This window comes from Ochotona princeps, chromosome 23 (assembly GCF_030435755.1).
Source record: "Ochotona princeps isolate mOchPri1 chromosome 23, mOchPri1.hap1, whole genome shotgun sequence".
Taxonomy (NCBI): domain Eukaryota; kingdom Metazoa; phylum Chordata; class Mammalia; order Lagomorpha; family Ochotonidae; genus Ochotona; species Ochotona princeps.
The window spans coordinates 10,002,427-10,020,662 of record NC_080854.1 but is presented as its reverse complement, the minus strand read 5'-3'; the positions used below and the strand labels follow the sequence as shown (position 1 = coordinate 10,020,662).

Below are 18,236 nucleotides of genomic sequence, written 5' to 3'. Positions count from 1 at the left end.
AAGGAAGGAGAAGAAACAAGGAATCCAATGGGAAGCTTTTGCAGTTGGGTAAGATGTGGTCAAAGCCATGGTCAGCATTCTGTAACATTTGTGTGTACATGTGCATGCATGTGCACATCAGGAAAATCAGAATCTTTGAAGCTGCCACAAGTAGGAGAGCTTCTCATGTACACCTGGGATTTGCAAGTGTCTGAGCTAGGCCCATGTTTCTCTTGATTATGTTAACATGGGAGGACCACAATTCTAAATAAGCTAAGTAGTGACAGTCGGGGTAGCAATGGGAAGAGGTTTTTAGGCATAAGCAATCACACCTAGTGGATGTGAAGATCAGAAGAGCCGAAAGAATGAAAGTATAACAGATGGTCCCAGGTGTCTGGCTCATGTAACTGACTGAAGGCATCATACGAGAATTGGAGGATAAAACCAGCCTATTAATACACAAAAAGGAAGACACTTAGAAGAGGCAGAGAGTAGAGAGTCAGGAGAATGGAGATAGTTGATGGAGACATAGAGAATAAATGGGAGAAGATCTAGGAAACAGGTGGATAGAATTAGCATTAAGCCTAAGCACAGGAATCTCGAAATCCCTGCTTTTAGGGAATAAATTGTCTTGAGATTGCTTTGATAAGCTTTGATCCACAAAGGATTAGGAGGACAATAAATGTCTGGAGGCTCTTTGCACAAGAAGACCTTGCATAGTATGGCAGCCACCCTTTTCTATGAAATTAAACTAGGTTCCTAAGTGCTGCTTACGTTGAATGCATGTTTAAGTGACACATGAAATTGGTATGCCAAAGGGAAGCAGACTAGAGACAGGCCATCCACATATCTATTCATCTTCAGGTATCTGTGCAACCTTCTCAGTAACAGAAGACCACGGCTAATGTAAGGATTTGTGCTACACCTGCCTTGTAGCTAATCTGACTTTATAGGCTTGAACCCGTCAGGAGCGTGGGCACTCAGCTTAACACAGGCCATGTAGTTAGCAGGGACACTGCCGCCCGAGAATGGTAAGCAGCAGTGTTGACGGACATGCTCCCACTCTGTGCATTTTCAAGTTTCTCTCCCGAGCTAAAATTTGCCCCATTGCAGCCGGAACTGCACTTTAAGGAATGACGGTGGTTTTTCCTTCCATTGTTTTGATCACCTCCGCTTTGTGTGTCAGAAAGCAGGTTAAGGAGCCAGGAGCTCTAATGAGGACAGCATCACCCTGAAGCCTATTTATAATCTGAAAGTCCTGTATAAATAAGATTTTTTGTTGGTAATTCATAGTCTAGCTGGAAATTGCCTCCTGAATCATTCAAAGCCTGTTGAATTGTTAAGAAGTTACAAAGAGAATATTGAACTGATTTAAGAGAACAAACACTTTAAACGTGCCTAACACCTATTTGCATATAAACAGCCACTTTGCCAATCATAGCTGATCCTTAATCTCTTTATTCAGATCAATCTGACAGAACCCCAACTTCTCACCACTCTAGCAACGTTTACGTTAGACCTGAAGTTCCTCAATCTTTCATTTTCTTCATATTTTTCAGAAATGTGTCTTTCCTCTGGGGTGGTTACAGCTGCTTTAATTTGTTTTGTATCATACATTTCCCACAGGGCAAGAACCAAATGATGTTATGTGGCATTCCATGCTTGGTAAACCCCAGCTAGAAAAAAAGTCGCTGACGAAATCGCTTACAGGTGTAGTCATTATTTCATTACCATGAACAAAGGAAAAAAGTGATTCTATCCCTGTCCAGTTCTGCATTTCCACCCTGCCCGTTTCTCCAGCCAAATAACAGCCAGCAATCAGTCTTTTCACTAGCCAGCATCTGCTGGGCACCTAATCATGCCAGGCAACATGTTAAATATTTCCGGGACTACAGAGCCCTTCTGGGTATGTACAAAGTAATAGGGAAGCAAAATGCACCCAATGTAGGTCATGGACAAGGAACGGGGAATGAATGTTTCGTAGACACAGCTGCTTCTGGGGTGCGGAGGATGCTCTGGGCTTAGAACATGGTGGGGATTGCACAACACTGTATGTTATAAGCCACTGAATTGTAGACTCTAAGATGATTAAAATAGTGTTACAATCTGTAAAGTTTACACCTAGTACAAAATGGCAACTGAATTCCAAAAATATGGTGAGGAAGAAATTTCTAGGAAGCACTTGATGTTCAGTGTGGGCAAATATCTTCAATCAGGACGTCAGGTCAGGTAGCTATGGTGTCAAACTCCAGCATCTGCAGGGCTTATGGAGGGAAGGTATAAATAACTGAATGAAGAAGTCAGCCAGGTGCACGATTCCAACGCCATTTGCAGATCAAATTTATAGAAATAAAATCTAAATACATAGAAAAATATTCTCATAAAAGTAAGGAAATGCATTCTTCTTTCTCTTGAAACAATAGACACCTCTCTATGTGACCCCCCATGTTCCTGCTGTTAATAGAGAAGTGAGTAGTAAGAGAACTGTCAGTTGGAATTTAAATTTTGTATCAAAGAAAGTCAGGAGTGACAGGGCTTATAATCAGTCAGAGACACCAGCTTCCTGTACCAGGGGAGGACTTCACATACCTACCCAGTACTTTGTAAGCCAGATGTCTGAAGTTATCTATTTAAAAATATATTTTTTAAAGATTTATTTATTTTCATTTAAAAGATTGTACAGAGAAAGTAGAGAACAAGAAGAAAAGTCTTCCATCATTGGTTCACTCCCCCAAAGGGCCAATCTGAAGCCAGGAGCCAAGAGCTTCTTTTGAGTCTCCAGCACGGGTGTAGGGTCCCAGAGGCTTGGATCGTGCTCTGCTGCTTTACCAAGCCACAAGCAGAGTGGGATAACAAGTGGAGCAGCTGGGACATGAACTCGTGCCCATGTATGATGCCAAAACCACAGGTGGGGGATTAGCCTGTAGTGTCCCCATGCTGGCCCCTGAAAACATACTTTTTTTTAAATTTAGTTTGATGTTAAGGTTTCAACACATCTAGGGGCCAGATCTAGCATACTGGAAGCTCTCTTGAAGGTTCAACAGAGAAGAGGGAGAGGTATGGGCAGAGTGCTTTAAGGGAAGACCACATGGGAAGGGCTGCAAAGGGCTTGTGCGAAATCCATTCACCACCAGGGGGGGGTGCGGTGAGCCTGGCTAACCTGGAGGGTTTACGGTATGTGTTTGTGTGTATGTAGGGACAGTGTTGGGCTAGAGGAAGTGAGGAAAGGCAGCAACTGGATGACAGGCTGTGGCACTTGGGAGAATGATGAACAGGACCATGTGCTGCCTCCACAGCAGCCAGCTGCAGCCACTCTGGTCTGTGCCGTTAGTGCCAAATGCAAGTGTTCCACAAGCACCAAGAGGGGAAGGGGATAGAAGAAGCATTCTCTGCATGGACCAGGGTTTGTCAAACCATAGAATGTCTAGTTTCAGAATCCTGACAAAAGCCAAAGGAAGCTACCATGTGGTTAGGCCTGGCTGAAAGCCACGACCTGGGGTTTGAAATACTTGGCCATTAAAAAAAAAATCTGCTTTATCCTTTCCTGAGCTCCTGTGTTGGAATCGTGACTATTACTATTAACACAGTACATTTCCAAGTGGAGCAGATGCTCTGTAGGGTGCTGGGATCTTTCAGAGTGACAGCTTGAAGCCTGCCACCCAGGTGAGCAAGGCTTCTGACCCACAAGCTCTGCTTGCTGCCCTCAGCGTATATTAGTCAAGAGATGCCAGACTTCTCTGAAGTCTCTTGCTGTGAGCACCTCCAGGGAGCAGCATGGAAAAAACAGTCACAGCATGTATCGTCCAGGACCAGCCCGTGCTGCCAGCCAAGCAGCGAGGAGCTCATGGCCTTCAAGTTCACCACACCACATTAGAGTCCTCTTTTAGCCAGGCACAGCAAAGGGGAGCTGGTGTAAACCAGGTCAGTTTGTCTAAAACGGGATTTTCAGGTGATTCTGGTGCAGGTGCACCTGCGACCCCATGAAATCAGTATATCTGATGACACCCCGTGGGTGTCATTTCTCTCCGATTTATACCACCTCTCTCTGCATCCTCTGGGGATGCAGATGCAAGTTTGCTTTGTGCTCTTCATTTTCTTCCAGAGAAAATGTATGCAAGCTATAATACAACACTTCATAAGAAGTGAATCCAAAGCAAGAGGTCATATACAAATTCATGTCCAACTGTGTCAACAGTAGCTCTGGAAAAGGGTAGGAGTGGTCTTTCCAAGATCAGGCATGGGAAAGCTCAAAGCAGAGAAGTGTTGCGACACAGTACATGGATCATCCAGCCATTGCCATTGCCTCGGCCAGAGAACAACTGGAAAGGTACTGATAGAAATGAGAAAGGATACATATGTGTCTGTATTTAACATGTTCACGGATGAAGACATCGTCATGTGCTGAAATTATTAATACCCACTGATGTTGGAGGGACAGGTGTCTGCAGCTAGAAGCTATGTCTGTAACCTATTTATCAGGAGGTCTTTGTCAGACTTCCCAGTTGGCTTGCTGTGTGACCTTGGACTACTTATTTTCTCGTACTTCAGCACTCTTTCCTATCCAGTGCATTGGAAATAATCTTCAGTGTTTTAAAAGAGTGTTTTTAAAGCATCACTGACTGATGTTCCAGGTGTGTTCCAGATGTGGATGTCTATGGATGCAAGGTTAGAGATTGAGCTTGTATTGCTGTGATTAAAGTGCAGAAATTTGGGGACAGGTATTGGCCTGGCTATTGAGACACTGATTAAGATGCCTGCATCCCAAATTGAGCTACTTAGGTTTGAGGCTTGCCTTGAACTAACTTTGCTCCACTCCTGATTCTGGCTTTCTGATAATTCACACCCACCAAAGCAACAGATGTTGGCTCGAATAAAGTCTTTGCCACTCAGGTGGGAAACCTTGTTAGGTTCCTGGCTTCTTGCTTCAGCCTGCTCTAGCACTGGTTGCCAGCCTTTAAGGGAAAGAATTCGCTCATAGGGAATTAGGGAATTTGTCTCTCTCTCTCTCTCTCTCTCTCTCTCTCTCTCTCTCTCTCTTTCTCTCTCTATCTCTCTGTGCTGTGAGCCTTTCAAGTTCAGTGCCTTCCAAACTCACATTTTTAATAAAATGGAAAAAAATGTTAGCACAAGAGATGAGTGATTCGAACCTATAAATAAAAACTTTATGTCATATGCAAGATATTTCTGCCCCTGAAGACTCATCCTGGGATCTTGACTTCAGCAGGTTCTTGGCACCCCTTGAGGCACACCACCCCATTCTGCCCCATTAGCACTAGGAATATCCCCCACTATGATGCAAATAGTTCTAACATCTTAGCAACTTACCCTCCCCCAAGATGAATTGTTAGAAAATGGTGTCCCGCTATAGCCTGAACAAGCATTTAAGAGGAGTTCTGTTAACACTGGGTGGCCTTACCTACAGATTTATAAAGACAGACTCTAAAATAAGTATATAAGCATTGTCCAGGGAGACAAAATGAAAGAGAACTACCAAACAAAGATGGTTGCAAATGTCTGCTTCAATTTTATAGCACCTGGTTCTGTCGATCCATTTTTAGCCCAAATCCTGCAATTGTTCACTTGGATTTTAACGACAGATTTGCGGTGAAAATCAGTCTCTGATGTAGCCATCCAATCAAATAGTATCATAATTAAATTAGAAACATGAGCTGCTTTTTGTTGTTTCCCCTTCTCCCCCCAGTACTATTTAAGAAAGTAAGAATTTTCAGGTTATCAGAGGGATTTTGACATGATGCAAAGTATTAGTTCGTTCTTTCTCCTTTGGCCCCAGGAGCTGGGATGAAACCGCCTGATTTAATCATTCTGAATCCAGGTGGCTCCTCTGAGATAGGGCCAGATGTAACCAGAAGGATTTATAGAGTGTAAAATTCTGGATGGATTAGTAAAGCCTTTCTGTGTGCAGCCCAGTACATCCTAAATCAACATCCCCTGAATGGACCAGAGCAATCTGTGTCTGGTCTAGTGGGGAAGTTGCCATGGCAACTGACTGGCAAGCTCAGCCAGTGGAATGTGAATGCAAACAATAGAGTGATAAGAGTGTGTCTAGCGCAGCCTGTGAAGGCTGCTTCTGCCCAGGTGCAGTGACATCCGGAGAAGGGTGGCTCTGTCCTTGGTATTGTATGTCTTCTCATCATTCTCTCAGCTCATTGGATCAAGTACCCGTGTTTTGGTAAAAAGAAACAAAATTGCTGCTGCTAGATAATGAAACCTGGAGACAGCAGCAACTGGTAGACTGGTACAGTATTAGAAACAGCTCCTGGGGCTGTTAGACCACCACTGTTCAAAATTTTCCTAAAGGAAGTTGGAATGGATTGAAGATAATTCCTGCGACACCCCGTTGACACCTTGTGGCCTACCAGTCACTGAAAACTGACTGGTCTTCGGATTCCCATCACAGAATAGCAGCAAGATTGGACATGCAAGAAGCTAAGAACTGACTTATGGTGGAGTTTGATAGTCCTTTTTGCAGTAGAAAATAAACATGCAATCTTCTAAACCTTAAGCTAATAAGAAAAATTAAAAGTACGATTTTGGGTAGAATCCAGAGATTGGAAAAGAATAAAATGTCAAACAGTACAAGGAAAGAAGAGATGACCAAGGTTGACTTGCTGTTAATGATGCTTGCAAGTGGATAGTTTTCCTAAAACGTATGCAATCATGCTGGTAGCATAAATGAATTGGAAGAGAAAAATAAATTGTGAACATCACCAATTCTACTTCAAAACCCTCCTGTTCATGATTAACGGGCATCAAGATGGCAGCAGTCTGCTTGAACGGTACCTCATGCTTACACCAACCAAACTCCCACCATCCCAGGACCATCCAAAACCATAACCAAGTTCCATTTCATTTCAGAAAAGTGTGAAATGACCAAACTGTGTTTCTGTGTTCTTCCAGGGTTTGAGTTTTTTGAAACAAGTGCCAAGGATAACATTAATGTCAAGCAGACCTTCGAACGCCTTGTGGATATCATCTGTGACAAAATGTCAGAGAGCTTGGAGACAGACCCGGCCATCACTACCGCAAAGCAGAACACGAGACTCAAGGAGACGCCTCCTCCACCGCAGTCCTCCTGTGGCTGTTAGTGTACACACACATACACACACCCACAGGGAAGCTCCCAGGGGCTCCGGTTGCCAACAAACAGCATTTATAAATGGTCTGTTAGCCTTCATTTATACTGCCTAATAATTATTTGAAGGAAGTCCTTGATGTCAGAGGCTCGTACATGCATTCAAATCTTGGGTGATTTCCTGTGACAAATATGTGATCTTAACTTTGTAAGGACTATTCATCTATAAACATCTAGTACTTGCATGTGATGTGTTATTTATTTGTCTTCTAGGCTCTCTATTTTTCTAAATTCCTTCATAGTTAAGCTGCTGCTGGTACATCAGACTTTGATTTCACTATAGCTGACTTCTGTGCCATGGATTAAAATTATGCTCTTCACTTGTAGGGATGAACACCAAGGAATTGTTTGTGTGTGCAACAAGGAAAGAATGTGGGAAGTGTCAGGAGATTGCAATTGCTCTACTCTGAACTGAACATCAAATGGAAAGTTTGCTCTTGGTTAGTGACACTCCCTAAGTCTGATCAGTTTCCCATAAGGAAACATATCTCTTTTTCACTGTTACACATAACCAGTGAGGTTACTGACTACGAAGAAATCGAAATGTTGTCTCTAAATGTGACATTCAATTTATTGGAATTTGGTTTCAACAATAATTTTAGCCAACATGCTTTAAAAAGCAAATTCCCTACTGAGGACTACTTTCTCCTGATTTTACACAACTCTCAGAATATTTCAGAGCATTGAACGGATGTGGCTGCTGAATGCCAGTTATGCAATACATATTTGGACCAAGAGGGGGCATGAGTACCTAAATAATTCCAAGGCCTCAACTCCCCTTATTTCCTTGATGACTTGTCACTGTCATACTATACACGTCCTCATTACCATCATTTTCTGGAACCATTTACCAACTCTTGGAATCAAAGTTGGATTGCAAAGCCTATGAGGACTGCTCTTCCTATAGGAGCAGACGTGTTTCCCCGGCCGTGTCCTTCTGTCTATTTAGGAGCTGTTTGAATACTAGTCCAATGAGTTCTGAGTTAAAGAGGAGCAAATGTCATCTTTAGTAGTTTCAACCGAGATGTTCATCATTCAATAGTCCCATTAGGTAAGATGCTTAGGCTGCCTGGAGAACACTTTGTAGCTGAGTGGCAGAAGCATTGAGAATCCATAGCAGTTTCAGACGAGGAAGAAACCATTTAAGCATGTAGACTTCCTGAAGAAAATACACGAATAGCAAGTAAGCAACCAGTCCTTCAAATTGTGCTGAGCATTAGAAGGAAACTCCAGTTTGGTGTCACTGCTGTGTGGCATCAGGCCATGTGCATAATACACAATGTTTGGCAGATAGTAAAGGACACTCATGCTGGATGACATTGCCCCTTTTTCAGTGGTTGCATTGAGGATGTTTTCAAAAATAGAAAAACTTGTGAACGTGTTGGGTACAAGTTTATTGGGCAAAGGCATTGATAGGAAAATATGCATACGTAAAGATGTCTCTAGGGGGTGAACATCAGCCAGCAGGGAACTAGGCCACACACGGTACCAGTGCGAAGATGGAAAGACAGGAGAAGCATTTGGGAAGATTTTAGCATATTCATGTAATTTCTCACCTTCTTAGTTTAAGATCTGCTAATTGGTAGTAAATTTCTACTTTGGCACACTAGGAGACAGATCTCGACTGAGTGAGGACAAGAAGATGTTAATGTGTTATGGGATTGTAATGGAACAACCAGCTTCAAAGTCACAGAAATGCCAGTGAAATAGAAGAAGTAGAGAGGGGAGGCACACAATTGGGACTGTCTGTAACGATGCCCTTGTTTGCATAACATTGTCACAATCTATAATGTGGCTGTGTTAAAAGACATAGCTATTAAGCTCACTTTTACTCTCTAGCATGGAGTCATAAAGTCAGGAAAATTGTCTTGTCCTCCTTTGCTGTCTCACACCCACCCTCCCACACACACACACATAGATAGCAAGGCCTGGCTAGGACATTGCAAATGACTTTTACAGAAGAATCTCAATATGTGTATTATTGTCAAGTGAAAAAAAAAAGTGAGAGGATCTAAGCATGAAAGAGAAAGAGCTGGTTTTTGCTCCCTTGAGACCCTTTCCCTGAAGAACTGTAATGAAATTTACTGGATTTTAGACCAGAGGATCTTAAGCAATCCCCATGTACACCGTTTCAGACACCCCAAAATTGAACCACTATATACAGGTCAGGAAAAAATGATGAAACAATAGCCTAATTTTCATTACCAAGAAATATTTGAAATGTCTGACTTTCCTAACCACATCATGTGGAATATCCCAAATGATTCTCAGTTCTGAAACTCTCACCTTGCCTGAATTGCATTCTGAAGAACTCCACGCAGCTCAAGAGAAAGAACACTTGTATTTCCATTGCAGAGTACATGGAAGGAGAGACTATTCTCTAGTCTTCATTGCATCAGCGGATCCTGGTTTTATTGAAATATGGCACATAGGGGCACTAGTGAAGGGTTAGGTAAGTGTGCTACTTCAAGCTGTGTTACTTATGAATGACAGTGGCCACTACACACAAACACACACTGTACCTCCATCTGCCCACAGCCTAAATATCCACAGGTCATTTTAGCCAGTGGCCTAACAAGTAGATGGAAAAGAACATGATGTCTTAAGAAGTGCATATTGGTGTTAACTTGTAATTCCAAGGCACCATTACCAGCTATATCTGATGTAATTAAACTAGTGTGTTTAGTAGCAATTTTTCTTCGCGCAGGAATGAACTCCTGACTAGTCTAGGCAGATGCTTCCAAGGGCTTTTGTGTTTGTTGGCACGTGCCTTCTTTCCCCAACGCAATTGAAAATTTGGACTGAAAATAGTTTCGTCTCAGTAGCTGTCCTCAAAAATGATTCAGCATTTGAACCTTTTCATATGGGAATGGTTGTAGAAGGTGTGTCAAGTGTCAAATGCTAAGATGGGAGATGTAAACGTTAGTGCCCCATCTGCAGGCTCACGGCGAGCATTGCAACAGGACCATGAATCCACTCAATGCTGCTGCCCTCCAGTGGACAGCTTCTCCAGCTTCCAGGACCTTCTCAAGAGCAGAAGCTGGAAGCCCTTACAGCTCTTCCTCAGAGTTGCCGAGAGTCAGTATTCCCGACTTCCTTCCAACCATAATGATGCCTTCAGTTGTAGCAAAGCTACAGCACTGTGATGATAAACACAAAATTATAAATTCTTTTTTAAAACTGCTCAAATTGTACAAGATGTCAGCATACACAGTAAACAAGCATTTTACTTGCTCACCCACATGAATGATAGGCCTTTTGCTTTAAGCATATTAGTTGCTTTTTAGAAACTAGTTCTAACTATTCCTGTGCCAACAATAGACTTTTTAAAACTTGGTGTTTTTTTTTTTTTTTTAATGTCTTAGAAAGTAAAATACCTTCAATGACAAACTGGACTCCCATAAGACAGCATTAATTTTTGGACTGTTAGTTTATAATGAGTGGCCCGTTGTGACACGTTGCATCCAACATGTCCTAGTGCCAAGTAAGTATATCCTCCAGTCTTTCAGCTAGCCACATGGCATTTTAGACAAATATTTAGACCTCAGCAAGCTATACCAAGATACAGTAGCACCAACATCTGAAAAATAATGATCTAAAAGCCCTCCTGAACACAAAAGTTAGTGTTTGTTAAAATCTTTTTAGTGTTACCAGGATTCACAGTTTTGGTGCAGTACATATTTTCAACGTTGACTCACTGCTCAAAGAACCCTTTCCTTCTAAATTAGTTACCTGATTGGACTCTGGAACTTTTCCTCTAACATACTCACTCACCCAGCAACCAGCCCTGTGTGGCCTTTCTAATCATTTCCTAGAAACTGCAATCTGTAGCTCTCCTTGTTGGGTAAATATTCATCACACTTGTTTGCTAGGAAAACATAATACATTGCACTAAATATTTTAGTGTTAGGAGCAGTTGTTATTGTTATTTTCATGTAGTAGGTGAATTTTTTTACCAAACTCAGTATTAGACATTAATCTGTTTTATGCCCTATAATGAGTCTGGCCTAATGGGTAAAAGATGAAATTTATGACCGGAAGAAAAGTAAAAATGAAAACATCTTCACCCACCACACTAAATGTAAAGGGTTCTAATTCTAGTTGTACAAGTATAGGAGAACAGATTTATGTAAAATGTGTCTGTTGTTATGGGATTTCATAAATACATGCCCTTTTCTCTTCAAAAACATTTATAAAATGCTTGACACTCTAGTCAAGTAATATTTCTTTTTAGTAGGTTGAAATAAATATTTACTCTTGAGCCACACACGTAGTGCTGCCCCTTAGGACACATACTCAGAAACATACTTTCTTCTAGGCAGGGGAAAATTCCGTTAATGGTGCTTTCTTGGTTCTAGGGAGAAGCTTTTGCTATGTACCAGCTACAACCCACATCTTGTTTTTAAAGGCCCATGAAGTAAGCTCTTCACACCGATTTGATTTGATTAGTCTGTGTGTTTGTGCACATAATTCATTCCCATTAAACACAGAGGGTGAGGAAAAATGCATTTTCTAGTAAACATTTCCAAATCCCAATCAGAGCTCAAGTGTGAAGATCAGACCACCTGGCAAGTGGGCCAAATGAACTTTCCCATTTGATTTTCTCTAATCGGCTTGCTAATTTTGCATCATTACAGTCTTTTAAAGCACTCTCTTCATAGAATAACAGAATCGGGAGGAAATGAGACTCGAGTTTCATTATTTCCCTCCCATTCACAACTGTCATTGGTGGAGCTTCCATCAGTCATTACTTCCTGAGATGAGATTGGGGGTTACCTGTGTCACTCATTCGTTCACCTGCATTCAGGCTTTCCTTCATCACAGACAGTGGAGAGTTGGCAATGGTTTTACTTGTTAATGGAAATGTTTATGTATTCATGCTGTTGGGGCTAGCAATTACACAAGTTCATGAATGCTGTTCTCACTGATGCAGATGGTTTATCTAGCCTTTCAGGGATGTGAGCATGACTTGTATCTGTCTAGTGGTTCCATACTTCTTATGAAAGTGAAGTCTGAGGATCATTTGCTGTATCACTACAATGATTTCCATGCATTGTCTCAGCATCCCTAGGTTGTGTGCTGAGTGAAACTGTCCTGTAATTCCTGTTAATATATTGTTAGTATCAGACGTGGTGTGATACTGTTGGGCTGTCCAGTTGTACAACTATTTAATGGTGTCTGTAGAACTGAAATGTCTTCAATGTTGCATGAAATATGTTATAAAAATAATGTGTTTTCTATTTTTCAACACCTCAGAATTGAGGGTTCATGGGCCAATAAGTGCAATATTTAATGACTTACTCAGTGTATATAAACTAGTGTGAAAGAGTGAATTATAATGAATGCGCACGATGCTTTGATGGCTGTATGACTTATTCAAATAATTTCTTGTAGCAGTATTTGTCTAGTGGTGCAATTTATACAGTAAATATCTCATTGGTGTCATGTGAAATTCCTCTGTGCCTACTTCAAAGTACTTCTTTCCTACAAGACCAAATGTTTAGTCATTGCAAATGCATGTCAGCTTTACCTTTTAAAAATGTGGGTTTTATTTTCAAGACAAAATGACTGTTGATTTGTTTTAGAGAAGCATACCCTGCTACAATCTGGAATTTTCCTTAGACATGTCATGTGATTGTATGTTTTACTTTCAAGAAACTAGTTTAGATACCTAAGAAAAAATACGTGCAGAGAAAAGCCACTGGTTTTCTTCTCAAAAGGTTGTTCACACATTCTGTCTACTAAGGATGTTCACTCTTGTATTTATATGTATATTTTATTGTTATTCAACGTTGTATTTTGTTTGGTGATTTAACGTTGCCAACACTGGGAACTCTTAAAATATCAGTGTCTCTTGAGGTTGAAGCTAACATTATATTCACTTTCAATTCTCAACTGTCCCACGCTGGTGATAGAGGAGAAACAAAAGTCAGAGCCCTTCCATCATTTTGGGACGCCATCATGAACTCATGCATTCATCTTCACACTCCCTTGCTAACCCCACCATTAGTGGCCTGGAACTTCACTGAGATGCAAAATCAAGAAATTAGGTTTAAGGTAAGTCAGCCACCTTACATGTCTCTTTGACATTTCAATTTTTAAGGTGGAGTCTCATTTTAACACTGCACTTTACCTTTCTGTTTTATTATCAGAGTAAGCCATGACATCTTTAGGAAGAAAAATGAGTTAAAACTTACTGAAAATGAGGGAGGGCAGTGGATTCTAGAAGGTCATGGCCATCTGCATGTCATACATGAAGCTTTTAGTTCTTTCTAAAGCACTTGATCAGAAATTAATATATGAGGATGTGCCAACCACATTTAATGTTGCTGGGATATTTGGGCAGTGTGTGGTCCAGACTGAACTATGATAGACTGAAACTTGTACTAAGTTCTCAAAACCCACAGAAGAAGTCAGGCGGCAGTGGGTAAGATATGTTAGTGATGACTTTGTGCCAAAATTTCTTAAAAGAAAAGGGAATCATGTAGCTAACATGAGAAGGATAATTTAAGAATATGATTGAAAGTTTAGTTAGTTGCTGCATAGTTACTGAACACCATGTGCTCAGTGTTGTGGGAACCAAACATGGAAGAGGTAAGGTTCCTGCTCTTAAAGAGAGTGAGGGAAAGATGCCCTATATAATCTAAATACTAAGTTATGTGGGGATATAGGAGCACAGAGAAAGGGTGACCTGTTCTGTTGAAAGTCAGACATGATTGCAGAAAATAAATCCTCCGTAGCAAGAAGATTGTGCTAAGCAAGTCAAAGGGAAAAGTCACAGGATGTTCCTTGTGGACAGAAGAGTGTTAGAACTGGCATCTTTAAATTATTACTTTTCCCAAAACAGCCAAACTGTTCTTCAACACCTGTCCAGTTACCCTCATTTAGTTCCCCACACTTTGGTTTCCATGAGGAAGATGAGCTGCTGTATCTGCATATTTCTCCCTGCAAAGCAGCCTCACACTAGGTCACAGAATGCAAGCTGCATTCAAGCCACATTAGAGCAGTTGATTTAGAAATCTGCCAGCGCACTAAACCACAAGACATTGTCTAATCCCATGTCGCCCAGGCAGATGTATACTCAGATGTGTTCTGTAGCTCCGTATTTCCCACAAAGGGTATTGGGAAATGAATACACAGATGAAGACTTTTCTCTGTACCACGGGCACTTTTATCTCTCTCAGTGACTGCACTGTGGAACTCTTTTGAAAATACTGAAAACAGCTTCTTGCTTTCATATAGTGATTGTGACATTTAGTTGAAAACTGCTGCATAGCAAATTTGTGACTCTTTATGTGTCCACAGGAGCTCTTGTCTGGGTTTAAAACTATGAAATGTATTCACATTGTGAAGTTTTAATTCTTTATTGAAATTAATTGTGTAAAACATGTTATGTGCTCTATTAGGTATTCAGTTTGTATGTGAATTCTGTATGGAAAGTGGTTTCTGTTCTTTGACTTTATCTGGTTTTATTTTTTGAAAATTACAATAAATATCTAAGAGGCTATATTCCTGAATTTCTCAGCCTTGGTTGATTTTTTCCCATCTTTCATTTTCTGCTAGAAACCCTTTTCTATTTCTTAATATCTTCCTCTTCAACAAACATGTATACAGCATTGAGCTTAGACTGGGAACAGAGTGAATGCATTTTTATTTAGGGCTATGCGTTTGGTTTAGGCATGGAAGCAACTTCCAATTCTTACATTGGTTTAAGGAGGTAATATTTGATCTGAATGAACTGTGGGTGTGTGATTAATGCCCTGTGTTTCCTGAAGTCAGTAGGATACCATGTCAGGTCTCCTTGGCTGTGGGTCCCAAGGCACAGTGAAGCAGTGCAGTGCCAATCTAGCATCACAAAGGACCCATGGGTATTTTAGAGATTCTGGGGGTTCAACTTGTGTCAACAGCTCTAACTCTGTAGCATTTCTTTCAGATATGCCTCTGCAGATCGTTTCTAGGACTCTGCTCACAACACGCGAACTAAGAAGATGCCAGGAAGAGCCAGATAGGTCAGATTAGATTTCTACGCTGAACTTGGTTGCAGGAAGGTCACCTGTTTGGTGGACAAAACGGGTAACTTGCAAGAGATCAAAAATAAGGAAAAATAATAAATTTAGGAATTTCCCATTCTATTGTCAATAGACCTTTATAGAATGCCTTCTGTAGTTTCTTTTCTGGTATACATGGAAGTAGACATAGTAGACTCCTCATAGTAGACTCCTCATAGTAGACTCTCAACTAACTCATATTGTTGTTATAAAAGCAAACAAGTTGATATTAATAAATTATCACAGTTCATAAATTTTATTTCCTGGTACATATGATCTAATAAATAATTTGCATAAAATTAGAAATTTGTTTCATCTCAGAAGAACTCCGAAAAGTATCTTTGAAAATGTTGTAAACAAGCGTTTTAGGATAGAATGCCAAAAATAAACCTAAAATTTACTGAAGAAAAAAAAAAAAAAAAAAAGCATTGCCAGTGGCGAAAGTCAAGAAGGATTATCCATTTTTCTTGGTGACCCAAGGTTCTTGTGCTAGACCAGATCCAATGGACTCTGGAAGGTCTGTCCTTACTTCTCATTAGTATGTCTTGACTTTTAATTAATTTCAAAAATAAAGTTATTATGTAGTTATTTTTTTCCCAGTAGCACTGAGGCAGTTAGACCTAAAACGTTCTATCTGGCACCTTCAGAAGTCCAAGAAAGGACTACTTCAAATTCAAAAGTGATAGGAACAGTTAATGTAACAGTTTAGAAGGTAGTTGGTTAAGTGGGTAACAAGGCTAACTGAGCTGAGGCCTTTTACATTGCTCACCAGCTGTTTGCAGAGGACCAAAGAAGACAATGTGTGTGAAACGTTGGCAGGGGCTCCTTTATACCCCCGCCAGCCTGGGGATGCACCACTGGGTATGATGTGTTCAGCATCGCTGTAGAACAAGTATAATTAGAAGAGCCTTCAGCATCTGTTTGCCCTTGCCTCTATTCATAGATCAGAAAAGTCAGGAGAGGGGGTCACCTAATGGAGAGCAAACCACAGCTAAAAGGATGTTTAAAATAGAATTTTGGAAGGAAGGGTGGTGTGGTAATGGAAATTCTGCAAAGCAGCATATAACTATAGGCTTAGCAAGTAAAAAGATGGTATTCGTGAGAGGCCATTTGTTGGTGATTAAGCTAAAAGGAAAGTGAGGTTTCTTTAAGATATTTTTTACTGATAGAGATTGGAGAGGATGAGTAACAAATCAAAGGTTGGTTTAAAAAGATGGGGTGGAGTAGTCTTGTGATTTAAAGAAAAAATTGAAAGTATGCCATTGTATAAAAGAGGGTAGAGTGGTTAGTGTCATTATGCTATTATAAACTTATATATGAAAAACATGAGTTTCCTTTTTATAGGAAAAATTTTGATTATTTTAGCTTCTCAGGTAGCATAAGTTCAAATCCTAGGGCTGCAAATAGAGTGTTGACAAAAATGCTATATTTTCTTAGGTATTATCATAAAATTAACAGAACCTAAAGAAGGTATTGAAAGAAGTACATCCCTTCTCCTGTATCATGAGGTATCCTAAGCCTTAACTGTCTTGGAAGTTTACAGCAACTCACAGTTGAAGACATTTCCGTGTTGTTCTTACAGACCTGTCTGCCTTCAAATGATAAAATATAAATGATTGTCCTTGTATTGTCAGCAGGAAAGATGAATCTTTTCAAAGAACAGCGGGATGTAGAAAACTTCAATAAGTTTGTGGGGATTTCCTCTTCATTGCCATCATCCCCAAGCCACCCATGGACACAGTGATTACAGTGTGCAAGAACCTGTCTTTAGACTTAAAATAGAAACCATCTGTATCAGAGCCATCCTATGGTTACTCTCTGATATGATCATTAAAACAAAGTACAGTTTTATGATATCCCCAGTCTTCTAGTGGGAGCAGGAGACTGTCAGTGTGTATTATTTCCTTCAATACTTATTGAGTCAAAAGTAGAGTTTGAAAGCCTTCAGGTGTCAGGAATGGAAGTTGAGTTCTTCATCATCGTCTAAGCCTACTGATAACAGCACATCGGCCTTCGGTCAATTTGAGTAGTAACGAACTGGGAACTGGTGTTGTGGCGTGGCAGGTAAAGCCCCGGCCTGCAATTTTGACATCTCATGTGATTGCTTGTTCACGTACTGGCTGCTCCATGTCAGATCCAGCTGCCTGCTTAATAGCCTGGGAAGGCAGCAGAAGGTGGCACAGGTGTGTGTGTGTCCCTGCCACCCCCATGGGAGACCCAGAGAAAGCTCCTAGCTTTGGCATGCCCAGCTTTGTCTATTATGGCCACCTTGGGAGTGGACCAGCAGGTGGAAAATATCTTACTCTGTTTCTTCCCCTCTCTACAGTTCTGATTTTCATAAATAAATAAATCTGAAAATAAAGCAAAGAAATCCTAAGCAAAATATCTCAAAAACTTGAGTTTTAAACTTTGATTCTCTCTCCACCTTGACCAATTAAATTTGAATATCTAGTATTATTTAAGGCAGAGCTTCACAAACAGAAATTATCTGCTGCTTTACCTCTCAAATGCCTGAAGTAGCTAGGGCTGGCCCAGGCTAAAGAGAGAAACCCAGGACTCAATGCAAGTCTCAGCTGTTTGAATTGTCGTCATCACCTCCCAGGTTATGCATTCTTGGGAAACTGAACTGAAGATAAAATTATGGCTCAAATTAGGCACAGTGTTATGTATCTCAAGTAGCAGTTTACACCAAATGGCCACCCCCGAAGAAAGATGTTTTAAAGTCTTCATAGGCGTTTCTATTGTAGCCCAAGTTTTTGAGTCACTGGAAAAAAAATGGATAAGCACTGTTGAGCTCAGCGTTCCCAATGCAGAGCAAATTAAGGCTGGTTTCACCCTCCAGGGTCAGCCAGCTCTTCCCAGGTCATTGCAATTGCCCTTCTGCCTTTCCCTATCCTGTAACCACTCAGGAGTGATCAAGTCTAAAAGCCGCAGCTGCTTGGTTTGCTTTAGCCTTAACACGTGCGTATGCAGATTCAACCAGAGCAGAACTAGCTAAGCTCTGACAGCGTCATGAGCTACAACTCCCCACGCAAACCCACAAGCAACGGCAAGAT

General features: G+C 40.8%; 1 protein-coding gene across 2 annotated transcripts in view; it reads left to right on the top strand.

Annotated features, from left to right (window-relative positions):
* Positions 1-14,639, top strand: part of RAB3C (RAB3C, member RAS oncogene family) — a 225,871-nt gene extending 211,232 nt beyond the window's left edge. Inside the window, exon 5 of one of the 2 annotated variants that reach the window (XM_058680137.1) lies at positions 13,050-14,639. In XM_058680137.1, the coding sequence (XP_058536120.1) occupies positions 13,050-13,219 (170 nt within the window). In that variant the 3' untranslated portion in view covers positions 13,220-14,639. Of the gene's footprint in view, positions 1-6,897; positions 7,321-13,049 lie in introns of those variants that run through there. The other variant, XM_004583715.2, reaches the window with a different exon arrangement.
* The last annotated feature ends 3,597 nt before the right edge of the window (positions 14,640-18,236 follow it).